The sequence below is a fragment of the Diabrotica undecimpunctata genome, chromosome 4, assembly GCF_040954645.1.
Source record: "Diabrotica undecimpunctata isolate CICGRU chromosome 4, icDiaUnde3, whole genome shotgun sequence".
Taxonomy (NCBI): domain Eukaryota; kingdom Metazoa; phylum Arthropoda; class Insecta; order Coleoptera; family Chrysomelidae; genus Diabrotica; species Diabrotica undecimpunctata.
The window spans coordinates 128,057,609-128,081,243 of record NC_092806.1 but is presented as its reverse complement, the minus strand read 5'-3'; the positions used below and the strand labels follow the sequence as shown (position 1 = coordinate 128,081,243).

At 32.7% G+C, this 23,635-nt stretch overlaps 1 protein-coding gene across 3 annotated transcripts in view; it reads left to right on the top strand.

Annotated features, from left to right (window-relative positions):
- The window catches only part of LOC140439994 (leucine zipper putative tumor suppressor 2 homolog), a 430,708-nt gene that overhangs the window by 392,819 nt on the left and 14,254 nt on the right, over nt 1–23,635 (top strand). For all 3 annotated transcript variants that reach the window (XM_072530217.1, XM_072530218.1, XM_072530219.1), the window contains one exon: nt 18,383–18,587. In XM_072530217.1, coding sequence (XP_072386318.1) covers nt 18,383–18,587 — 205 coding nt within the window. The remainder of the gene's footprint in view (nt 1–18,382; nt 18,588–23,635) is intronic.

Genomic DNA, 23,635 nt, shown 5'->3' with positions numbered 1-23,635 from the left:
ATTGATTTTATACTAATTAATAACAACACTACTCACATAAGAGTGAGTGGTGCCGATCCGTCTTTCCGAGAGATGTTGGCTGAACTGAATAGGCTAACCTTGATTGCAACGTTCGACATTCTACATTTGTCTACCCCACCAACCCGTCTGGCCTGCATGATGAGATATGGCTAAAACTTCCGAAAAACAAAAATGTCGATTTTAACAGAGACACGGAAGGTACCTCAGATGGGTAGAAATTTTAATCCACAATCCCACATTGAAGATCGGGCTGCACCAAGGATTTTGGGGGAGGGGGCAAGTCAACATTCAAGAAGAAGAAGAAGAACAACAACAACAAACCCCACTTCATATAGCAACATACAACAGCCATTCCATCGCAAAAGATGAAAATCTCTTCGAACTAGAAATTAGGAAACATGAATTGCGACATAATGGGACTATCAGAAGTTAAAAGAAGAGGTGAAGGATATGTAGACTTACATTACGGCAACAGGCTCTACTGTAAAGGTAAGGAAGACTATATATACGGCGAAGTAGGTTTCTTAATCAACAAGAAATGAAAATTACAAATTCAAATAATTCATAGCATCTCGGACAGGGTTACATACATTATTCTAAAACTAAATTTACAAACCAGAATAAAGATTGTGTAGGTTTATGATCCAACTGAAAAAGCAACTGATGGTGCAAAAGAATTGGCTACACTGTACGACAACTCCTGGTCAATTTTTCTATAGAAAAGCACAAATAAATATACTACTTATATATTGTTTAATTTCTTATGAGAAAACGCAAATTATACTTGAGAAAACGGTTAGTTTTCGAGGGCCGCTGTGTACATTTAAATTTGAGGATATTCAGCGTTTAAACGATGAATCACTCTCCCAAATAGTGAAATTATAGTCATAGTTGAAAAAATTTTGGAGGAGAAAAGTTTTTAACAAATAAACTATATAATATTAGCTTCCTTACAAGGGATCCTAATCCAACCTAAACCGTTACATTTGATCAAATAATATATTTTTTTTAATTTCTCAATTTTTCTTTTTAATGAAATATAAAGGACTTTTTTCAAGTAGCTTTTATCTCAATGTGCTTTCAGCCGACATAAATTAAAACACATTTTAATCAAATTGCAATAAAATAATCACATGAGTCGATACAGATCCAATAATTAAAAATATAGTACAAAAATCAACTTCAAATAAACCTCCCGAAATATGTATATTCCTTTTGCGAATGTGTTCAGCTAGCAGCATGAGTTCTTCTTTTACGTTTTTATATTGTCTGGGATATTTTGAAGATGATGTAAATCTCAGCAATATTTTGTAACTGATAGTCGATATTTTTCGCGCTTCTTGAACGGTGTAAGCGCAAGATAAACTTAAAATTGAGCTAAAAACCTACAAATAATACAGAAGTATTATACGTTGAAGTAAAAATAATGCTAATATTCTATAATTATTTAAACTTTCTCAGTGTATTCGCATAAAAATCAAAACCTGTAAAAATAATTGTGAATTTTTTACCTTAAATGAAATTGTTAAACAGATTTTAATATAAAATAAACATGGCTATAAAAACGTTGAAAGTTTGCCCACATATGCGATGGGTATTAAATTATTTATCACCCTTAGACGAGATCTGCTATATATATATATATATATATATATATATATATATATATATATATATATATATATATATATATATATATATATATGTATATATATATATATATATATATATATATATATATATATATATATATTGTTATGATTGTTTATTTTGACTTTAATATTAGTTTATTGAGCCAATAAAAAAGAATTATAACTTATTTGTTATCAAAAGTAAAATAATCCTTATATTACCTGTGTTCGATGGATTTAAAAGATTTTCTAGTTGTCTTTTATCGGGAGAGAGAAGAAAGGATAAGAATACAAATATATTATATTACAAAGATTTACGTTTCTTTATTTTATATGAACGAATAAAACAATTATTAAATTCTGTCGTTATCTTATCAATCAGCATACAAGAAAATAAATCAAATTTTTATGATAATAAGATTATAAAGCTACATACATTTATATTACGTGAAAAACCAATTTTACTTAAAATTTTGTTTACTTGAAACAAAAAACAACAAAACTTTAAACTTTTGATTAGCCTAACAAAACCTCAGTTCTTAAATTTGAATGCTAATGACCATGATGTCGAAACGATCCTTCACAGATATAAAATTCAATTGTACAAACACTTACAGCTTATTTTCTTCTTGAGTTGTATGTTGGAAAATACCCAGAAAAGTCCAGTCTCCTCAACGATGTGATCTCTCCTTTTTGGCACCTCGGCTCTTTCTTAACGTCTCTGCAAACCTCCTGCAGACTACACAAAAAACACCTCATTCACTTCTCCAAACTCAGCTACTTATTTATGACACCAGGACCTCCTTTTGTCAACTATTTCGCGGTATCCCCCGTCAGGCAATGGGGATTTCCCTGTATTTACATTTAAGTGGTAGGTTAGCCCATTTGACTTTATCACTACCGGTCAAAGCAATTGTTCGGCGATCTAATGATGGTTGTGTGTGCCGATACTTGCTGTCCCTTTTCTGCACCAAGTGCAGTCAATAGCGAGCAAGCATCGAATCCTTTCATCCGTCGTCTAATACCCAGTCATTCGTCCAGTCATGTCCTTAATCTACCTTACTTGCTAATCTAATTTTTTTTGTGCTTGCATTCAAGAGCGTCGTGCGGCGTGCCTCCGGCTCTCTCCTGCATGCGGTTTTTGTTTATTTTTTTTTTTTTTTTGGTCGTTGGTACCCTTTTGTGTTAATTTTTCTATCTACGTCTTAATCTATGGACAGGTATCATCACTATCTGACTCGCTATCCGATTCATCTGATTCTTCATCATTACGAATAATTAAAGGTGTTACTTCATCAATAACTTGTTCTATTTCATATGACTCTAAAAATTTTTTTCAGTATGCTCAATACATTTCCGACATTGTTCCTCATTGACTTGGTTTAGTGCATCTTGCCAGAGTTGTAAAACGCTGGCTTCGTCGGTGGTCTTACATGCATGTTTATCATAGTAGTTTTTAGTGATGCCCCACACCAATTCAATTGGATTGTACTGGCAGTGATATGTGGTAGTCTTAGGACCTCATGACCATATTTTAGTGCCATTTGGTCAACGACAAATTTTTTCTCAGTAATGTGTTCTTTGCACTTATTTAATAATTCAGCTTTTAAAACTAGATGTTCGTGTTCTATATTTTTCTCCGACAGCCACTTTCTTAAGTCTTCTTTTTTCCAGCTGCTTGTGCGAAACTTTTCCTCCTCTTTGGTGTGATACGAAGCATTGTCTAAGACTATTAATGACGGATTTTCCAGATTTTTTAATAATTTTTCCTCAAACCAATGTTCAAAAATATCGACGTCCATATTTCCGTGGTAATCATCAGTTTTTTTTGTCGAAGAAAATATAAGACTAGCATTGGGTATAAAACCTTCCGTATTTCCTGCATGCAATATAATATATCTTTTGCCATTACTCGCACTAGTACTCGAATAGCATTTGGTAGAATCATCTTGCCAGGATGATTTGGTATTATTTCCTTTCGCAAAAATCCATGTTTCGTCAAGAAACACAAATTGTCTGGCAAATTCGGAAATCTTGTTTTTTAAATAGTTTCTTATAAATTTCCACCTTTTTCCAACAACATTGGACAGCTCGCACAACACTTTACGATTATTGGTTTTTTTGTATCTAAAACCCATAGCTTAAAAGTTCTCTGTCCTTTATTTTTTGAATAAGTGTTTTTCTTGTAACATGTTCTTTTGCTTTGTACATGTCATAAATGATATTTCTGATTGAGATTTTAATACCTTGTGGCAAGTCAAGGGTTTTCGAATGCAAACGAATCCTTTTATTTTTCTTACTTAATTCCTCCTCACTCATTTTGCGAACTCTTTGCAAGGTTCGTTCTGAAATTCCACAAGCTGCACTTGTCCTTTTTTGAACTGCCAGTACTGATGTAATTGGTCCCATGTTGATTTTTTCTAAAGTAAAATAATTTTCCACTTTCAACACAATTTGACGCTCACTCTGAGATAAAAACTTATATTTAGGTGTTCTATCGTTTTCTTGTACGTTATCCATTGTCACTATTGAAAACCAGCGATCGTTGAATACTAATAGCGAGATTTTTCGGAGCTCTCTGAATATATACACGAGGGAGCGGGGTCTCAGTGGCAGGGCGCGTTGGTCATTGTCCGATGAGTCCGGTCAATGGAGAGCCTCGACTCCGCAGACTGTTTACTATTTTTGCAAATATAACAACTAAAATTATCCAGTTATGCGACCGCAAGGAATGGATGCGCTCCTCGAGACCATTTTATTTGAAATAAAATTATAAAAGTTTTTTCAATAAATTATCATCACAAAGCATTCAATTTGCGTTTTTTCACGATTTATAAAAAAATTGTTTTGGTAGCGCTGATTTATCCTCAAGTACTACAGCCGACCAGTAGGAGGTTCGGTACCACAAAGCAGGTAGAAGAGGGAAAGCATAACAGAGTGGCTGTAACTAGAGTTATAAATTATTTTTCGGGCGTTTCACATGACCGACAGTCGATAAAATATTGATGACCAGTGGCGTAACCGCATCGAAAAGCAAATTATATCCGACGGACACACACTGTCCGGTTACGTCAGTAAAAATAATTTTATTTTTTTATATTTAATTTTGATTAGTTCAAAATATTTAGTTGTTGTCACCAATAAGTTTACTTCAAAGTCGACAAAGTCTTAATTTTGGAGGTAAAAATATATTCTGATTTTTGAAATATACAGTAACGTATCTGTAAGTGTATCCGATGGACACGCCTTTTCCGGATAAGGGTTAAGTTCGTCATAACTTGTAATCCTCAGAAACTAATTTTCATAAGTATCGTGTAACTAGTATCTAATCATATTAAAGAAAATTGTAAAACTTACAACATATTCTAAGACACGAACTACATGTATTACATTCATAGCTGCTTCAGGACGAGCCCAGTCCCAGCGCATCACTATAAATTCCAAAATAAGGTTACAGTGGTCTAAAATATTAACGATTGTGCAACAGATTATCATCAGAATCTGATACCCATATACGTCGTTGAACATATCGATAATGTCGCAAAGATCATCATACTTTCTTAAATAGAAAACAGTATCGTTTGATATAAAATAAGTGACTTCCAATCTGCTTGTTTGTGGGTGTAAATTTTTTAAAATGTTCTTGTTTAGATTTTTGAGTAAGCCTCTTATTCTTAAAGAAAAGAAGTGAATTTGTAGTACAGCCAATGAAACAATTATATTTAGAAAATGAAACAAGAAATGCCCAAATCCTTCAAATCTAAATCCATGTATGTATATCAAGCCGCCAGTGATAGCTGCTTTAAAGGACATAAATATAACAGTTTGAAGAGTTAATTTGTTATTATCATAGAAAATAGATTCTTGGAATTTCTCTTCTAGCTGCTTCTCGGTATTATTAAGGTATTTTACAATAGTCACTATTTTTCGTCTTTTTATAAATGTTGCAGAAAGAATTATAGCTAGACATGTTAGTGTCATGAAGAGTAGCAGTGATGTGGCCAAAAATTTTAATCTTAATTTCTCTAATGCTAAAATATGTATTATATGAAAATTCGCAAGACAACATGATGCTAATATAATCAAGAGGCACAAGATTATAGCGTAAACGATGTAATATATCGACAAGCCTTTATAATCATATAAATTCGGTACTGAAACCCCAAAAACTTGAGAAACAATTTGTACTAATTGTACTACTCTTAAAAATCTCCAAGTTGATACTTTTGTAGGTGATTGTTGCCTGTTCATATTTCAAATAGTAACTTCCTAGGTGCACCTGAAACAAATAAATTGTATATAGTTTAAATGTTTTGGTTACAAACTTCAAAGTAACTATTTTAGATATGGTTTAACACTAGAAGCGCGGACATTTCTACCACTCCTATTACCGCGGACGTATCATTTTTGACCCATACGATCTATATGGAAAATGTAAACGAAAACTTTAAACAAAATATCATATATATTTATTTTATAATAAATAATGGTAAGAAACGATGTATATATATACATCGGTTTAGAAAGTCTTTCAACGTTGTCCGATACCTAAACACCATCTCTTCCTATCTTCGCAGTCGTTTGTTGTTAAATTTCTTTCGCTCATGGACTTGTTTACGCCGTGTTGCCATTCTAATCTGGGTCTTCCTCTTTTCCGTCGACCTATCGCTTGCCATTCTATTACTTTTTTGGGGAGTCTTGATGCTGGCATCCGTTGAACATGCCCATACCACCTTAATTGTTTCTTCTCTATATCTTGAGTTATATTTCCTTCTATTCCCATACATTGTTTTATTACATCATTTCTGATTCGGTCTCGTCTGGAAATACCTAAAGATCTTCTCATTGCATCCATCTCTACTGCTTCTATTCGCTTTTTGTTCTTTTCACTAATACTAATTCTCCATGTTTCAGCGCCATAAAGAACAGTAGTTTTAATCATGGTCTCATATATATTAAATTTCCTTCATTTCGTTATCTCCTTACTCCACAGTATACCATTGAGACATCCTAAGACTTTCTTTGCTTGAGTGATTCGTTTTTCTATTTCCCGTGTATCAGTTCCTGTATTGTCAAAGGCAACACCCAAGTAGTCATAGCTCTGACAGCAGGAAATATGTTGTCCGTTTTCGAGGTCTATGTTATCTGACTCGTTTCCAATACAAAGATATTTGGTTTTTGTTGTATTGACATTTATCCCCCAGTCGTTATATTCTTCTATCAGTTTTCTTAACATGTACTGCATGTCTTTCCTGTCGGTCGCTAGCACTACCTGGTCATCAGCAAACTGGAGTGTATATATACATTCATTGCTAAGCTCTATACCCATCCTATGTACCTTTCTTTTCCATCTTTCCAATGCCGCTGCAACATATATCTTAAATAAGGTTGGTGAGATACAGCATCCCTGTCGCAAGCCTTTTGTAACCAGGAATTCTTCCGTTAGATATTTTCCTGTTTTTATCTGTGCCTTAGAGTCTCTATATAGTTCTTGTACAGCATTTATCAATGTGTGGTTGATGTTAGATCTTTTCAACGTTGTCCACAGTTTTGTTAAGGGGATGTTGTCATATGCTTTTTGCAGGTCTACAAAAGTAATATGAGTTTCTAGATTCTTAGCCGATCTTTTTTCTATTATTTGTTTAAGACAAAATACGTTATTGGTGCACGATCTTCCTGCACGGAACCCGCTTTGTTCTTCCTCTTCATTGTGCTTATATTCTTCCTCGATTATATTTCTCAAACTTCGTCCATACAGTCTGCTCAGGGTGCTGGTTACCGATATGCCTCTATAATTATTACAATTCCTTTTGTCCCCCTTTTTGTGTATTGAGGACATGTATGCCGTTCTCCATTGTTCTGGGTACTGGGTGTCCATTTAGACACTGATTGATCACATAAGTTAATATTTCAAATAGTTTATGAGTTCCATTCTTAAGCATTTCAGCATAGATTCCCTCAGGTCCAGCGGATTTACCATTCTTTAGGGTCATTACAGCCTTCCTTACTGTTTCGATGTCTACCCTCACTTCCTCTCCTTGTATATGTACTGACTGTGTTGGGGAGTTCGCTAGGTATTCTTGTCTTGTCTCTGTCAGCAAGCTTTCTTAGTAATCTTTCCATTGTCTTAGTTTTATGGTGTGTATGTGTGCTTTACTAACGAAAGAAACGATGTAAAAAACTAATATAAAACATTACTAGATAGTGCTCTTACCTACATACAACATACAAAATATTGCCTGGAAGTGCATTTTTTACAGACTGTTTTTTTACACGCCTAGTATGCTTTTGGTCTGATAAACAGTCAATAAGATATCACCTGTTTTTAGAAGTATTGTACTGTACAAATTTTCTTTCGCGTACTTCACACAAGCCGGGATTTCACGTCAAGCTTTATTCATAGTACCAAGAAGACTAGTACTATTCGCTTTCATGAATTTAGCCAGTGAGAGTGACGTGAAGAAATTGTCACACGTAACATTTCTTCCTTTTTTTAAATATGGTTGCATCAACTTTTTTACCACATATTCACCGAGGCGCTCGTTATTTGGTCTCGCTTAGTCTTTCCCTAAATACGATTGACAATGTAGTTTGTGTCTTTGTCCACAGCCATCAAAAATTTTTACCATATTTATCGGGTTTTGAGGCAATAAACTTAGTAAACCTAGACCTACATTTCGATGGAAACAGTTGCTCGTCGACAGTGATATATGGTCCTGGAACGTAGCTGCTCTGTGAATTTGCACTAAAATTGTACCAAATTTTCGACATTAATGCAAACTTGTCGTCTTTTGGTCTCTTCGATCGTGAAGACCTTACATCAAGTCTTAAATATTTTGTTATTTCTCAAAATTTGTCACGTGACATTGCCGCTTTTACAAAAACATTGCCCCACTTCTCGGATCATAGCGCATCCAAATATATACCTTTAGCACTCTTGGCTCCTCGTACATATATTACTTCTATCTTCTTCTTTTTATAGTGCCCTATCCAATTAGTGGATGTTGGCGACAATTCTGGCAGACTCCTCTCGGTCTTGTGTGGCTCTAAAGAGTGTATGGACATCGAGCTTTGTCTAATATGTTTTTAAGCCATGAGTATTTCTTTCTTTCGATGCAACATTTTCTTTCTACCTTCCCTTCCATAATAAGCTTTAAGAACTGGTACTTCGAATTTCGAAATACATGACACAGCCAAGCAGTTTTTCTTCTTTTTATTATTGGCACCAATTCTCGTTCTCTGCCCATTCGATTTAATACTTCGACATTTGTTGTGTGATCTGTCCAGGGAATTTTAAGTAGTCTTCTAAATACTCACATTTCAAAGATCTCCAATCGGTTCATCACATTGGCCTTTATGGTCCAGGTTTCTACACCATATAGCAGCATGGAGTAGATGTAATATTTTACAAAGCGATATCGATGCGTTAAGTTAAGGCTGCTGTTGCTTAGCAAGGTTCTCATATTAGTAAATGGTGTTCTGGCTTGCTTAATCCTGCTACGTATATTACGGTTATAACTGAATCTAACTCTTCTATTGTTAGAGAACAAGAGTTTGAGTGAACTCGACGTGCTTCTTGAATAGTACAGTGAGTGGTTTTAAAATTTTATCGTCAATAAGAAATTGCCAAACACTATTATATGTTTCATCGACACGGCGTTTAGCATATAGTGTAGGCCCGGAAACATCTTTGAGCACGTTTAATGTGTTCTTCTACCAGCAGATGCATTACACAATGCTTCATCTTCCAAAGTGTACCATAAGGAGCTATAATTTCTGAGTCAACAGGAAAATATACATTCTGTCTCAGAACGACAAAATATATAAAAGTACGGAATAGTATTATCTTAGAAGATAAGAACGTATAAAATACGTTCAACAACGATACCTTCAGACTGAGGCACTGTTAGTTCCGTGTCGTCATCGGACGTAGAATCAACTTGGACTGGCTCTTTCCACTCTTCATCATAAGAAGAATATAATTCTTCGCCTTGATCTAATTCAGTGCATCACCAAGTTGTTGATGAGTCAAGAGCCGATTATTCATAGTCACGATACTTTATCTGTACTTAATAAAAGTTAAAAAAAACGTACTAGCACTTCTCTAGTTCGAACTCGACTGAACGACTCGATGGTCACAATGGACGATCTGGCGAATGTAAGTATGACGCATGACGTATGGTATCCACTCCATTCAGACGGTATTATGTATTTTGACATTATATTGCCATTAGTTTTATAGGTAGTAATACCCTAAACTCCAATATATATTAGTATGTATCAATTGTAAATATATTATACTAATATACATAGTTGGGGCTAGGATGACCCATCCGCGCTTTAAGGAACTTTCGTAAAAGAAAACAAAAAATTAGTTATTACAGTAGACATATAGTTTTGAGTATGTAATGTACCCGATAATTCACAAAACGTCATAAAATTTTAAGGCTATAACAAGTATAGAATATTTACTGTACAGAGATGAATTTTAAAATGAGTCAAAATTAAAACGGACACGCTTCTAGTATTAAGGAAAAACGTATATATATATATATATATATATATATATATATATATATATATATATATATATATATATATATATATATATATATATATATATATATATATATATATATATATATATATATATATATATATAAAATATGTTGGAAATATCGGGTATGTGGTCTATATTAAAAATCTTTTTAATATAGACCACATACCCGATATTTCCAACATATTTATAAATTGTTTTTTGGTCGAAATAATCACGTATATATATATATATATATATATATATATATATATATATATATATATATATATATATATATATATATATATATATATATATATATATATTTATAATATTATTATTTATGTGATATGTTTTGAAATGTTCATAATTATTTTAGACTTTTGTATTTCAAAATAATAATCTCAATAAATCACTGTATGACCGAGAACTGTCAACTTTGAAATAGGTTTGTGTCATGTCCAATTGGCAAATATTTTACGTGTTTGTTTCATACGCTGGTGTTTGTGAGTTCGAATCGCAATAATAATTTCCTTTTTTATTTTTGAAATATTTAAAAACCCCACGGTAATTTTATTAAATATATGTAATATACGCAAAAATGCTAAATTTTAAAATAAAATGAAAATTTACAACATAATCCAAGTTGTTGGTTTTTGAAGGTATACTTCTAGACGCGCGTTCGACTTTTTAAATTTGCACGGGAGTGAATCGGAAATTTGCACGGGAGTAACAAGCCTCGTTAGGCATGTTAAATTATAAATTAAAACTTGTAAATATCTCAAGAAAGTTCAAATGTGTACTTATATACACAACAAACAACAATTAAATATTGTATTTATCAATGTCAGATAAATTGACAGTTGTATCACCAAACAATATTTTTTTATTAATATTGTTATCATGGTAAATTAAACATATGCGTAAGTAAGTTATGTATACCTATTGTCATTTTTAAATACTGATAAATATTATTTATTTAATATCTTAGCATTTTTAGAATCGGAAACATTTATTTGTTATTATTTCCACTGATTGATTACTTTATTTTTAATTATTAGCGTACTTATTTATATAAAATGGTATATTAAATTAATATTAAGTACATTGTTTCTTTTGTAAACAACTGACCTAAATTTGTTTTAATGGAATCTTAGGTTAGACTTTTAAAATATTCGAACTATAATCGTAATACACATCGCCTAATTAGCCGTGATCGTCTAGTGGACTAGTTGTTCGGGTCCCACGTTGTGGCCGTGGTAACCCAGGTTCGAATTCTGGTCAGGGCAATGTGCTAACATGTCACGGTGAGGCAATTTTTTGTTTTTTTTTTGTTAAAAAATATTAATTACTGTGTTTAAAACAATAAAATGTATTTTGAGCAAATTTTTACAAACAGGTGTATATAAAAAATACTCTAACCCGCTCCAAAAAAAAAATCATTTTTAAAAAAAATATTGTTGGAAACGAAAAATTCGATAATAGGGTAGGATTAAAAATGATACTTTTGTTTATCGATATAAAAATAACGATTTTACAAATTTTTAATGGAGTTTAGAATAAAAATTTTACAACAGAGATTCATTGCTCAGTTTTTGAAGTTATATGCGTATATTAAACATATGCGTAAGTAAGTTATGTATATTGTCATTTTTAAATACTTATGACTTTAATTTGTATTGTATTATTATATTGAATTATGTTGCAGTGTATTGTATTGTATTTTTGTATTAATAACAAAATAAACAATGAATTTTACTGGAAAGTATGTGTAAAAATTTTTTTTTGCATTCATCTCCTTTTATACATATATGAAAATAAAAATATTTTCATCAAAATATTATTATATTTTGATGAAATCCTCCTATTACAAGTCAAATGTTGTTTATATACAGCAAACTATGCACCATATACCTATATACCTAATTATGTTTCTCTTTCTGCTCTCTCTTACCTATAGTATTACATATGTGATGATTGTGCAGATTGACTCCCATAAAAATTTGTAACGGCGAACGCATGTATAGAAGTATAACATCTGTTTTTTTTTAATGTTTTAGATGTATTGCCTTTTTTAATTCAACAATTATTTACTACATATAAAAACATAGTTTAATTTTTAGTTTTTGTAGAGTTTTAGAGAAAGCCGTACCTTAACGAAACGATATTAAAAAACTATTTAATCAGTTAATAAAAATCGTATTATACTTACACAAAAGTATATAAATCCTAATTAAAAATAGATTAACTATATTTTTGGTACATACATAAAAATATAAATTCTATTAAAGTACCTTATGAATTACATTAATCTTCCTCTGTTTAGCATGTTTTACTGACTTTTACTAAGCGGTGTTTTTCTTAAATTTACGGTAGACCGATTCCAAACACATTAGCATAATTGTTGTTTCGTGAAAGATGTTAATATCACAATAGAATTTTAAATGAGTTAAGTAATATGAAAGATTGGATATTAAATTTGCACGGTAATGATTTCAATTCAGTTCAAGTGTAACGGGAACTAGGATGATTCATAAAATTGTTCTAGTTCGTATCTAATCGATCTAGATGTAAATACTGAGAAAATTGTAAGTTAATTAAATTATGCACGTTATTACGAAGTGTTAAATGTATATCTAAAGTTGTTTACAGATAAATAATAAGGATAGCCTGGTTATACATGTACCGTGTAAAATTCTATGCATTCAAGATTCTCATTATATAATTTGTACAAAATACTTTGATAAATGAAGACAATTATTTATTAAAATTAGAATTTAAAAATTGTTCTTAATTATACAAGAAAATAAAAATCTATAATTATGTTTAGAGTATAAACTAATACTTGCAAAACAAACTTACTTACTTAAAAAATGAATTCCTCTCTGCAGTAACAGCATTCAAAGATATCTTCTTTCTTGTGTATGGTCTAGAGTCTAGAATATTTCGGTCACAACAAAAATTGTCATACTCAAATGGAGCTTGGCAGGTCACACTGCTAGATAAAAAAAACCCACAATACAACATTATTGGAACGCCACAATACAACATTGAAGACCTTACAAAGGTAGACGACCAAGGTGAAAACCTCAGATGAGATGGGTAGACGACATAAAAAAAATAGACGGACCAATTTTTAAGTATGTTACTCAGGATAGAGGTCGATAGAAGGAGCTGAGAGATGCCTATGTTAAAGAATGGATGATCGAAGACTAAGAAGTTTTAAAAACTGCTTCTTTAACTTCAAAAATCGTTGGTGGTTCCTCGTTCCTCTCATCTGTTGAGTCTGTTTTGCTTACCTCATTTCATTTTTAATACATCTTAACCATTTTAAACCCAAGGATAAAACAAACAACATCTTTAAGAAAATGCAAAAAAAAATTAACAAAAATGTATTTCGCTTTCATTTAATAAACAAAATTCTAACCCTAATTTCAATTTTTATTGCAGTCTTCGCAAATCGGTTTAACATGCTCTAAATATAGCCATTTGTGGCATTTGACACAAAAATATCTTGTTTTACGATTTGGACAATAGGCGCAACGACCTCGTGTATTTGGACGCAGAGGCGCTGGATCTGCATGTACTCCGCTTAATTTTTGGGCGATATTTCTGATATTCTTTTATAAATGAGGGTCTCTTGCTCTGGTTAGCATGTTACCTCTTATCAAGGCTAAGCCAGTTGACTTCGGAAGCAATCTTCGTTCCGCAATTAGGTCGTTTTCATATGCATTACATTTATGTAAGACGTGAGAGTTTATGCCTGCAATGTTGAGTAAATTATAAAAAATGACTATTGGCCATCTTCGGTTGTTTCTGCCTACGATATAAGCCGCACATTTCTGATCGACTGAGTCAACACCCGATTTTGTAATGTTATAAAAATTAATAACATTGGGCTTACAGGCATCTCCAGAATTTTCATCAATCGAGTCATCATAGGGAAAAGATGATATCCGCGTCAGGGCTTTTTTTTTTTCGTTGGGATATACGACACCAAAGTAATGGATTTGTAAAATGCAAACATACACGAGTACTGTGGTCAGCTGGGATCAAGAAGATCCTTTGGAATCTCCTTTGAAATGTTAAATAAGATCCAGGAACGTAATTAAGTTTGTATTTCTCATTCAGTTGGTCAAAAACGTTTCTTATTGGTGCAAGTTTGTCTATGGTTCTTCTTTTTTCACTCGAATTTACGTTATCAAAACGCAAGGAACATAGCAAGAATACAAATCGCTTATTAGCCATAGTAGCTCGAAACACCTCTTCGCCTGTTCCATCAGTAGACAAAATTCTTCAAAATTTCGGCGGCTTGCTTTGAAAGCCCTAGCTAGGTATAATAGACCAATTATCGCCTTTATTTCCACTTATTTCCACAGTATCTGTAGGTTTGGCTTTATTCGGATCTGCATAATTGTTTCTTAGTTTAGAAATAAATATGTTTAAAAAAAACATTTCCAACACTAGAAAGGATCAACTGCTTGACGAGCATTTCCTTTTGATCCTTAAAAGTATGAAATTAAATTAGAACTTTTCGTCCGAACATTTTTTAGGGGCGCATGTTTTCTACAGGATACCCCATCTTTTGCATAATAAAATAGCCGCCGGTTTTCCGTATTTGTTTCAAGATATTTTGAAGTTGCAGGTTCCTCCTTTAGTCCTTCCTCCCATTCTTCTTCTGTGTCTGTGTTGTGGTCACTTTCTTTACATCCGTCTGATTCTGACTCGCTTTCCAAATCAATATTTTCTTTTTCTACTTCATCATAGAGCTGTTGTAATTTTTGAATTTCTTTCAAATAAGGATCCATCACTGAAATCTGAAATACAAGAGAAAAAAATTAGAGGCTGGAACATTACTATATATATATATATATATATATATATATATATATATATATATATATATATATATATACATATATATATATATATATATATATATATATATATACATATATATATATATATATATATATATATATATATATATATATATATATGTATATACATATATATATATATATATGTATATATATCCTCCTGAGACCTGAGCTGATTCTTTTTGTTTTTTTTTTGATTAAATAGTAAAATTCGTATGATGTTGATTATAAAAACACATGTAAATTTTTCTAAATTTTTATTTTGTTGTTAAATATGAAAAAAATTATGTCCATTCAAAAGGACATCAGGATCGCATCAATACAAAATTATTATAAATGAAACTGTTTAAAGCAATTGTTATTTCCCGTTAAACATAAAAATATGTCACATGATTCACAATAAACTTTTGTTTTACCCTTGCAACCTGGAAGCTTGCATCTAACAGAATTTTTTAACTCGGATGCCATTGCAGGAATGTGTTGTATCTTTCTCTTAGTAGAAGTTTGAAGTGATGGTCTAGGATTGGAACTGTTTCTAGTTACTAATGTTGAAGTGTTCCCAAAATCAGAATTTTCAGAAATGTTGTCTTTAAGGAGCAACTCGGAAACAGCTATTTTAAATTCCAGGAACTTCATAACGGTTTTATTAGCATCACCAAGTTGCTTATGGTCATCTCTGTATAGAATCCAAGAATTGGCAATCGCAAGATCAAATAAGTGAAAAATGGTTTTGACTGTCCACTTTTTACTTCTAGCTCCCATTCTATAATAACTTATCATCCTGTCAATTAAATCTATTCCCCCCATGCATTCATTATACTTTTTAACAATGTTTGGTCTAGGTACCTCAATATATCGGGAGTCCTTTTTTGACCACCGCTTACATTCATCTGAAGGTTCTATTTGCAATGACGTTGACGCTAGCATAACTGATTTCATATCATACCATTGGACTATGTTAATTTTTCCATCAGCTCTTACATCCTGCTCAGATGAACCACGACCCAATCGAGTTATCACCTTATCCGATGTTACATGAACTGCTTTGGGTATTCTGGATCTCATTATTGTAGCATTTAAAAAAATATTTTTGTTTAACATGTACTCAAGTAAAGGTAAGGTGGTGAAATATCTATCGATGAACACATGTGTTCCTTCTAATAACGTTGTAGATAACTTAATAACTGCGGATGGACCAACACCTAACTTCTTAACATCATCATCATTCTGCAGAAATGTATTTTTCCCTTGATAAATATCGAAGTCTAATATTAATCCTTTGGGAGTGGCACAGACAAAATTTTTTAATCCTTCTGGGTTAGGTTTACCTCGAACAAATTGTTTCATGTTACACACGCCCGTAAAAGGTATCATTTGTTCGTCCACAGCAACCTCATTGTATCTTGGAAGTGTCAAGCAACCTCTTCGTATTCTGTCAACTAAAGGCCGGATCTTAAATAATTTGTCAGCATTTCTTTGATCTTGAGGCACATCAGCGTCAATAACTACTTTTAAGTTGCTCCTGATTTGAAAATAGCTATCACTAGTCATGGCTTGTGCAATGCTGTTGACTTTTGTTGTCTTAGCCCAAAACATTCTAATTTGTCCTGTCTAATAATTCAGACAGGACATTAGAATAGATATTCCAAAAAATTTTTTCACCTCCGTTAGAGTAACGTTCAAAGGTTTTCCTTTTTCTTGCAAAAATTTAATATTTGTACAATTCCAAATATTCTCAAAATCTGAATCATCAAAATACATACCGACATAGTTTTCAACTTTCCAATTTTGCCTCTCGTAGACTTTATCGACAATTCCAGTAAAGTCTATATGCTGAGGGACAAAACACCCATTTTTTTCCATGTATTTCGGTTCTCCGTTTTTTTCGTTCACTGAGTGGCACGTTATCTAATTCATCTTCGGGTGGCATTTCTGTATCTTGTTCATCATCTGTATGTTGGGCCGAATCTGATTGCTGAGGCTGATACGATTCTTCATTTGGATCAAAGCCGTCATCAGAGTTTTCAGAATCTGAAACGTCTATATCTGAATTTTCCAGGCATTCAAGAAGTCTTTCAATGTCAACTTCGGGTCTTAAATATTTTTTATTACCAAACACAGCTGAAACAAAAAAGTCTAATATAATATTTTATGTATGCCTAAGGACCTGACGTCCATAAAAAAGGACATCCCCGTTTTAGATAAAAAACAATTTAAAAATGGTTTGATAAGACAACTACATCACATGAATGCATTTATAATATCCTAAGTTATTAGACTAAGCAACATTTAGGTTAATAATCTAATAAAATTAGCTACTTACCATCAATTGTTTTTCTATAACTGCCCGCCATTTTTGTCACTTGAGATTAACAGGTTAACTAAGTTTTAATGTGGTCACAGTAATACGGCGCGCTGTTGTCAGGGTCACTTGTATATACACTACGATGGACCGTGGGACTCGGCGCTGTAAATTTAGTTCTTTCCAAAAAGAAATATATAAAACGTAAATGTCCATTTAATTGGACGTCAGGTCTCAGGAGGATATATATATATATATATATATATATATATATATATATATATATATATATATATATATATGTATATATCCATAGGAATTAAAATACTTACTCTATGTAGGTTATACTTCACAAAAAATAGGAAATTAAATTTACTTGTCGAACTCATAAAAGTTACTCGAATAGTCGGGTAGAGTCTGACAGACCAAAAGTACAAATAACTAGCGAACTATCATAAATTAATGCAACCCCCGTTGTTCATTGTTGTTCCACATGTAAATGGAAAGGTACTGACGAACGCAGCGCACTCCGCACTCCGACATAAAATACGCAGTGAGGCATTAGAAATAAATTGTCGCTGGTCTCACAGGCCCCACCCGACTACTCAAGGGTTAAAAGTCACATTTAAACATAAAATAACAAGGAGGCAGATTCATGCAACTTCCCAACGTTATTAAACGAAGAGTGTTATTCATGTAAAGTACATACACAACTTAGTTCATTTTTTATGAGTGTCTATTTAATAGTTAACATTACCTATGCATGCATTTAATTGCTAAAGAGTTTCTAAATATTTTTTAAGTGTTTTCTTTCAATTTAAGTACATTTTATATATACTGATAAAATCTAGGAATTCATTCATATTAACAACCGTTTTCATATTTAACGAATCAGGGTAATTCCATTTAACGATAGGTATACAAATTTGGAAAAAAGACTAAAGGTGTTACCGTTACTGTTAATTGTGAAAGTGATTAATGATACTGATAAAAACGTTTTGTTTTTTAGGTAGCAGCGATTTACGGCCACCAAATAATGTAAACAACTACTCTCTAGATAGAAAGTTACGGTCTTCGTGTCCTTCTTCGACTTGTTCTCCACCCTTAGCGATGAGTTCACTCTCTTCATTACCCCACAGTCACAAACTCGTTAATTATGATAGTTTAGAAAGTGTAAGAAAATCGCCAATGTCTAATGCTGATAGTTCCGGACCGTAAGTACTATTTTTCTAGTATGTAGATATGTAGATAAACGAATAAAATGCTGCACATATTTATTACTAAATCACAAAACTACAAAATTTTATATTTTATGAAATAATATAATATATACAGTGTGGATACCACTTATAAAATAAAATTTCTATGTCCTTATTTTAAAAATTACAAAAACTGCCGCAACCTTTCAACTTTTAAACGTAAATATCATTATCATTTTGAATTTATAACTCTGCGCGGGTCCTAGATTCCTTAAGAATTTCTCTCCGATTGTCCCTATCCATCGCCTTCCTCGGCCAAGCACGTATTCCCATATTTCTCATGTCTTCATCGACTTTATTAAGGAACCTTGTTCTGAGTCTTCCTCTTCTTCTCTGACCAGTGGGTCTATCAAGAAACCTGGGATCTAGTTCCTGGTATATTCTATAAAGTTCGAAATTGTATCGTCTTCTCCACACTCCATTGTCATTCACTGCTCCATAGATTAATGTTAGTACTTTTCTTTCGAAACATCCTAACATGTTTTCATTACTTTTTGTTAGCGTCCAGGTCTCTGAACCATATGTTAGGACTGGGTGTATTATGGTTTTGTAGAGTTTTATTTTTGTATTTCTCAATATAATTGTGGATTTAAGGAGGATATTGAGCCAAAAATAGCTTCTTCTAGGTTTATCTCTGCGGTAGTATTATTTTCAGTGTTAAAGAGCACTGGGATCAGTTTACAAAAAGAATGGAAAGCGACTTCTACGGTACACAAAAACAAATATGAAGATTCATAAGAAATCAACTGAAAGAAATGACAGAATTAAAGGAATACAATAATATACCAGCAAACGAATGGGAAAGATACCTAACGGAACTGTTTAAAGGAAAGGAAAATAATAATCAACACAATAACGTACCTGAATTTAGACACGAAACAGAAATCAGTTTTCAGGAAGTAGAAATAGCCATAAATTTACTCAAAAATAGAAAGGCACCACGACCAGACGGAATATCCAACGAGCTTCTAAAACACGGAGAAGCAAGTATAACCCTAGAGATGACAAAGCTTATACAAGAGCTAATATTGCACTGCAAGATACCAGACGCATGGAGAAACAGCATAATGATACCAATGTTCAAGAATGGAGATAAAGAAGACCCCAGCAATTATAGAGGTATAAATCTACTGAACATCGCACTTAAGCTTACCACAAAAGTCTTAACCAAAAAAATCAATAAACTAACGACTTTATCAGATGAACAAGGATTTAGATCCGGAAGATCCTGCGTAGACGCAGTATTTGTACTAAGACAAATTACAGAAAAGGCCATTGAGTACAATAAACCAGCATATATATGCTTTATAGACCTGACAAAGGCTTTCGATCGCATCCAAGTCGAAGACGTCTTACAGCTACTGTATAAAAGAAACATATCAATCAATATTATACAAACCATCGAAAAGATCTACTTCCATAATCGAATACAAGCAAAGATAAATGGAAAACTAACACAGTGTATACCAGTGGTGTCAGACAGGGTGACTTGTTAAGCCCACTTCTCTTTAATATAATAATGGACGAAATATTATAAACAGTACTTAAAGGTCATGGGGAAAAAAGAAATCCAAATATTATGTTATGCAGACGACGCCGCATTAACCGCTGAGACCGAAGACGAGCTCCAAAGATTAACACACATCTTCAATACAACAGCAAGAAATACAATATGATAATATTAGCAGAAAAAACCAAATGTATGACAACATCTATAAATACCCACTACGATGTAAAATCGAAATTGATGGAAAAATAATAAAGCAGGAAGCAAGGTTTAGATATCTGGGAATAGATATAACTAGTTAAGGTGATGTTGAAGACGAAGTACGACAACAAAGCTTAAAAGCAAGTAAAGCGGCAGGATCTCTTAATGACACAATCTGGAAGAACAAACACCTAAGACAAGACACACAAAAAGAATCTATAAAGCAACAATTAAACCTATATTAACATACACAGAGGAGATAAGACCTGACACATTTAAAACGAGACGACTTCTAGAAACAACAGAGATGAAAATACTCCGACGAATATCGGGGAAAAGTCTGTTGGATAGGGAGAGAAGCGAAAACAGCAGTAGAGGAACACATAAAACGGAAACAGGAACACATTAGTAGATTGGCAGAGGATGGGATAGTACGAATAGCACGAGATAAGTCACCAAATATACAAAGAAGTATTGGCAGACCAAAAGAAATATGGTGCAATAATTTAAACAATTTAGGAGGCTAATATTAAAGAAGAAACAGGCTTTAAAGCCTAGATACAAGAAGGAAGAAGAAGGAGATCAATATCTTTTAGAGCCTCTTAAAAATGTGCTCCGAGTACAGATTGAATATCGTGGTGAAATTATGCACCCCTGTGTCACTCCCTTTAAGATTTTGACCTGATTTGTATATTCTCCATCTATTCGGAGTATCGCTGATTGATTCCAATACAGGTTAACTATTATTTTTAGGTCTCTTCCGTCAATCCCCGTCCTCTTCAGCTTTTCCATCATTTGGTCATTCCTGACTCTATCGAAAGCTTTCTTGTAGTCAATCAGGCATGCAAAAACATCACAGCTGGCATCTCTACATGTCTGAAACAATACCTGCACGCTAAATAATGTTTCCCTCGTACCAACAGCGTTCACAATTCCAAACTGATGAGGCGCAATTTGTTCCTCGCATTTCTGGTTAATTCTTTTGTGGATGACTTTTAAAAACAGCTTCAGCAGATGGCTCATTAGGCTTATGGTTCTATAGTCTTCACAAACTTTTGCTCCTGGTTTTTTTTCCTTTCCTCCTTTCCTGCCTTGTATATGATATCATTTACATTGTGAAATCAATTTCGGTTTTTTTAAAGCTGTTATGGTCAGTTTCATGTGAAAAATGTCGCTAATTTCATAAATTGTTTTTGTATTATCCTCTTTACTAAAAATAATTGCAAAAAAGGGCAGTGATGATTCGTCCTTTTCTTTTAGTAATTGGTTTGTTTTCTATTTTATATATTTTATTTTTTAGTTCTTTCCATATGTCCTTAGCTAAGAACATAAGAGAAAATCTAAAAAAGATATTTTTTATCTTCAAATAAGCATCATTTAAGATCTTTGCCATTTTTAAGATTTCTGTAGCTATTTTCGTCATTTACATTCATTTTTATATTTAGTTGCTAGTTTGATATTTGCTTAGCTGGTAGATGTTCCTTCATTTTGTTTGTAAAACATTATCATTTGTTGTAGTAGTGTCATCATAGATCGTTTTAATATATTAAACATCTTGATTTCTTGCGTTAGTAAACTCTGTGTAGTTAATTACGGGTATTTCAATTTTACGCCAATTTCCACAATGGGTAACTTGTAAGACAAGAAAGAAACTTGTTATCTTAATTGTAAATCTATGCAAATACACGCCGCACCGAATGAAAAACAAGTACTGATGAATTGATGTCACTTGAGGTTAAATAAAATTTCTGGTTAGAAGTAGAAAGTTTGAAAATAGATTAAGATCTTTTATACTCAGTTACTTTTATTGCAAGTAAAAAGTAGGATACTCTATGTTCTTGAGATTTTTGTTGGAAGTGAAATTGATTAACTTTAATAAGACCGGGATGAGTACAGAACTCATCTAATACAGATAATTAATTTGGCAGTAATACAAATTAATAAAATTAAGAAATATTACACCGAATAATTGAATTGTTTATTTCATAAACTAGATAATTGGCAAAGATCTCTGCGCGATTTCCCTTCGCCGTTCCCTGAGTCCGATTCGGCTGAAATTTTGACATTAGCCGTCTACGATAGTGTATTACACGATAGTAGATTTCTCTTGAGATAGTGTGGCCATCGGGCGGTGGGGCTAAGTACTTATCGGACCGCCTACGTAAATTTTGCTTGTAGATTTTGCATGAAGTGTGAAGTAACGGTTTCTGCATCAATAAGTTTAGAAGAGTCTGAGGACGCTGTCCGTTTTCTAGACTCCTGCTTCACGTTTGTCTTTTTCAGCACATCCCCTTAGCCAAGTTTCTCTAAGTAATTCCCTGTCTAAGTGAATAAAGTAAGGGACAAAGAACAACCTTATTTGCGTAAATTTTTTTATTACTTTGTTTTTCAATTGTATTTTTATTTTTGTATTTCTGTAAATTTCCTTGGTGGCGTTTATTAAAGCATTACTTATATTATGTTCTTTCCATTGCTTCCCACAGTTAAGGCTCCCCTCAGAAGGTTAGGTGGAGGCTTCCTCCTGTGTTCACTTTTGTCTCTATTATTTGCTTTAATGTAATTAAATTATCTTCAAACATAATCTGCTGAAATTTGATGTTACTGTAATTACCCTGTGGTTATGATATTTCCTACTTGTCTGCTATCGTTTTGTGCTTAATGCTCTTATGATTTCTCTTATGAAAGAGGTGTGTTATCATCCTCGTCCACTTTTCAGATCTTGAATTTATTGTTTTCGCTGAGATATTTCCTGGTCCACTGGCTCTTCTATTTTTCAATTCTCAAATTGCTTTCTTTACTATATCTGTTGTTAATTCTATAGGTTCTCAGTTTATGTAGTTCTATTTCCTCTGGGGGACGATGAACTTGCACTTCACGAAAAAAACGACTTGCAAAAGAAAGTACACTCGGAGCACGGATGGGTCAAACGTTAAACGCATTTTTACACCACTGTACAATTTTTCTGCTCTACTCGTGTGTACTCCAGCAGCTAAGCGTTTGGCATTATCATTCAAAGGTCTTTTAATTTACGTTTTAAATTTTCGAAACCATAAAGTTTTTCCGAAAATATGTGTAGTATTCGTTGTATTTGACAATATTTTCTAGATGAGATGATCCTTCATGAACATTACATACATTAATTTTATGTTAAGTCTAGCATCTAAACATTTCCTGTGAACTTCCGTATAATGAGTTTCTTGTACTTTAAATTTTGAGATGTAATCGTGGATCTTTACTTCTCATATCTTTAGGAGTTGTGTTAGTGACTAAGATTTTATAGATTCTCCCTAACCTA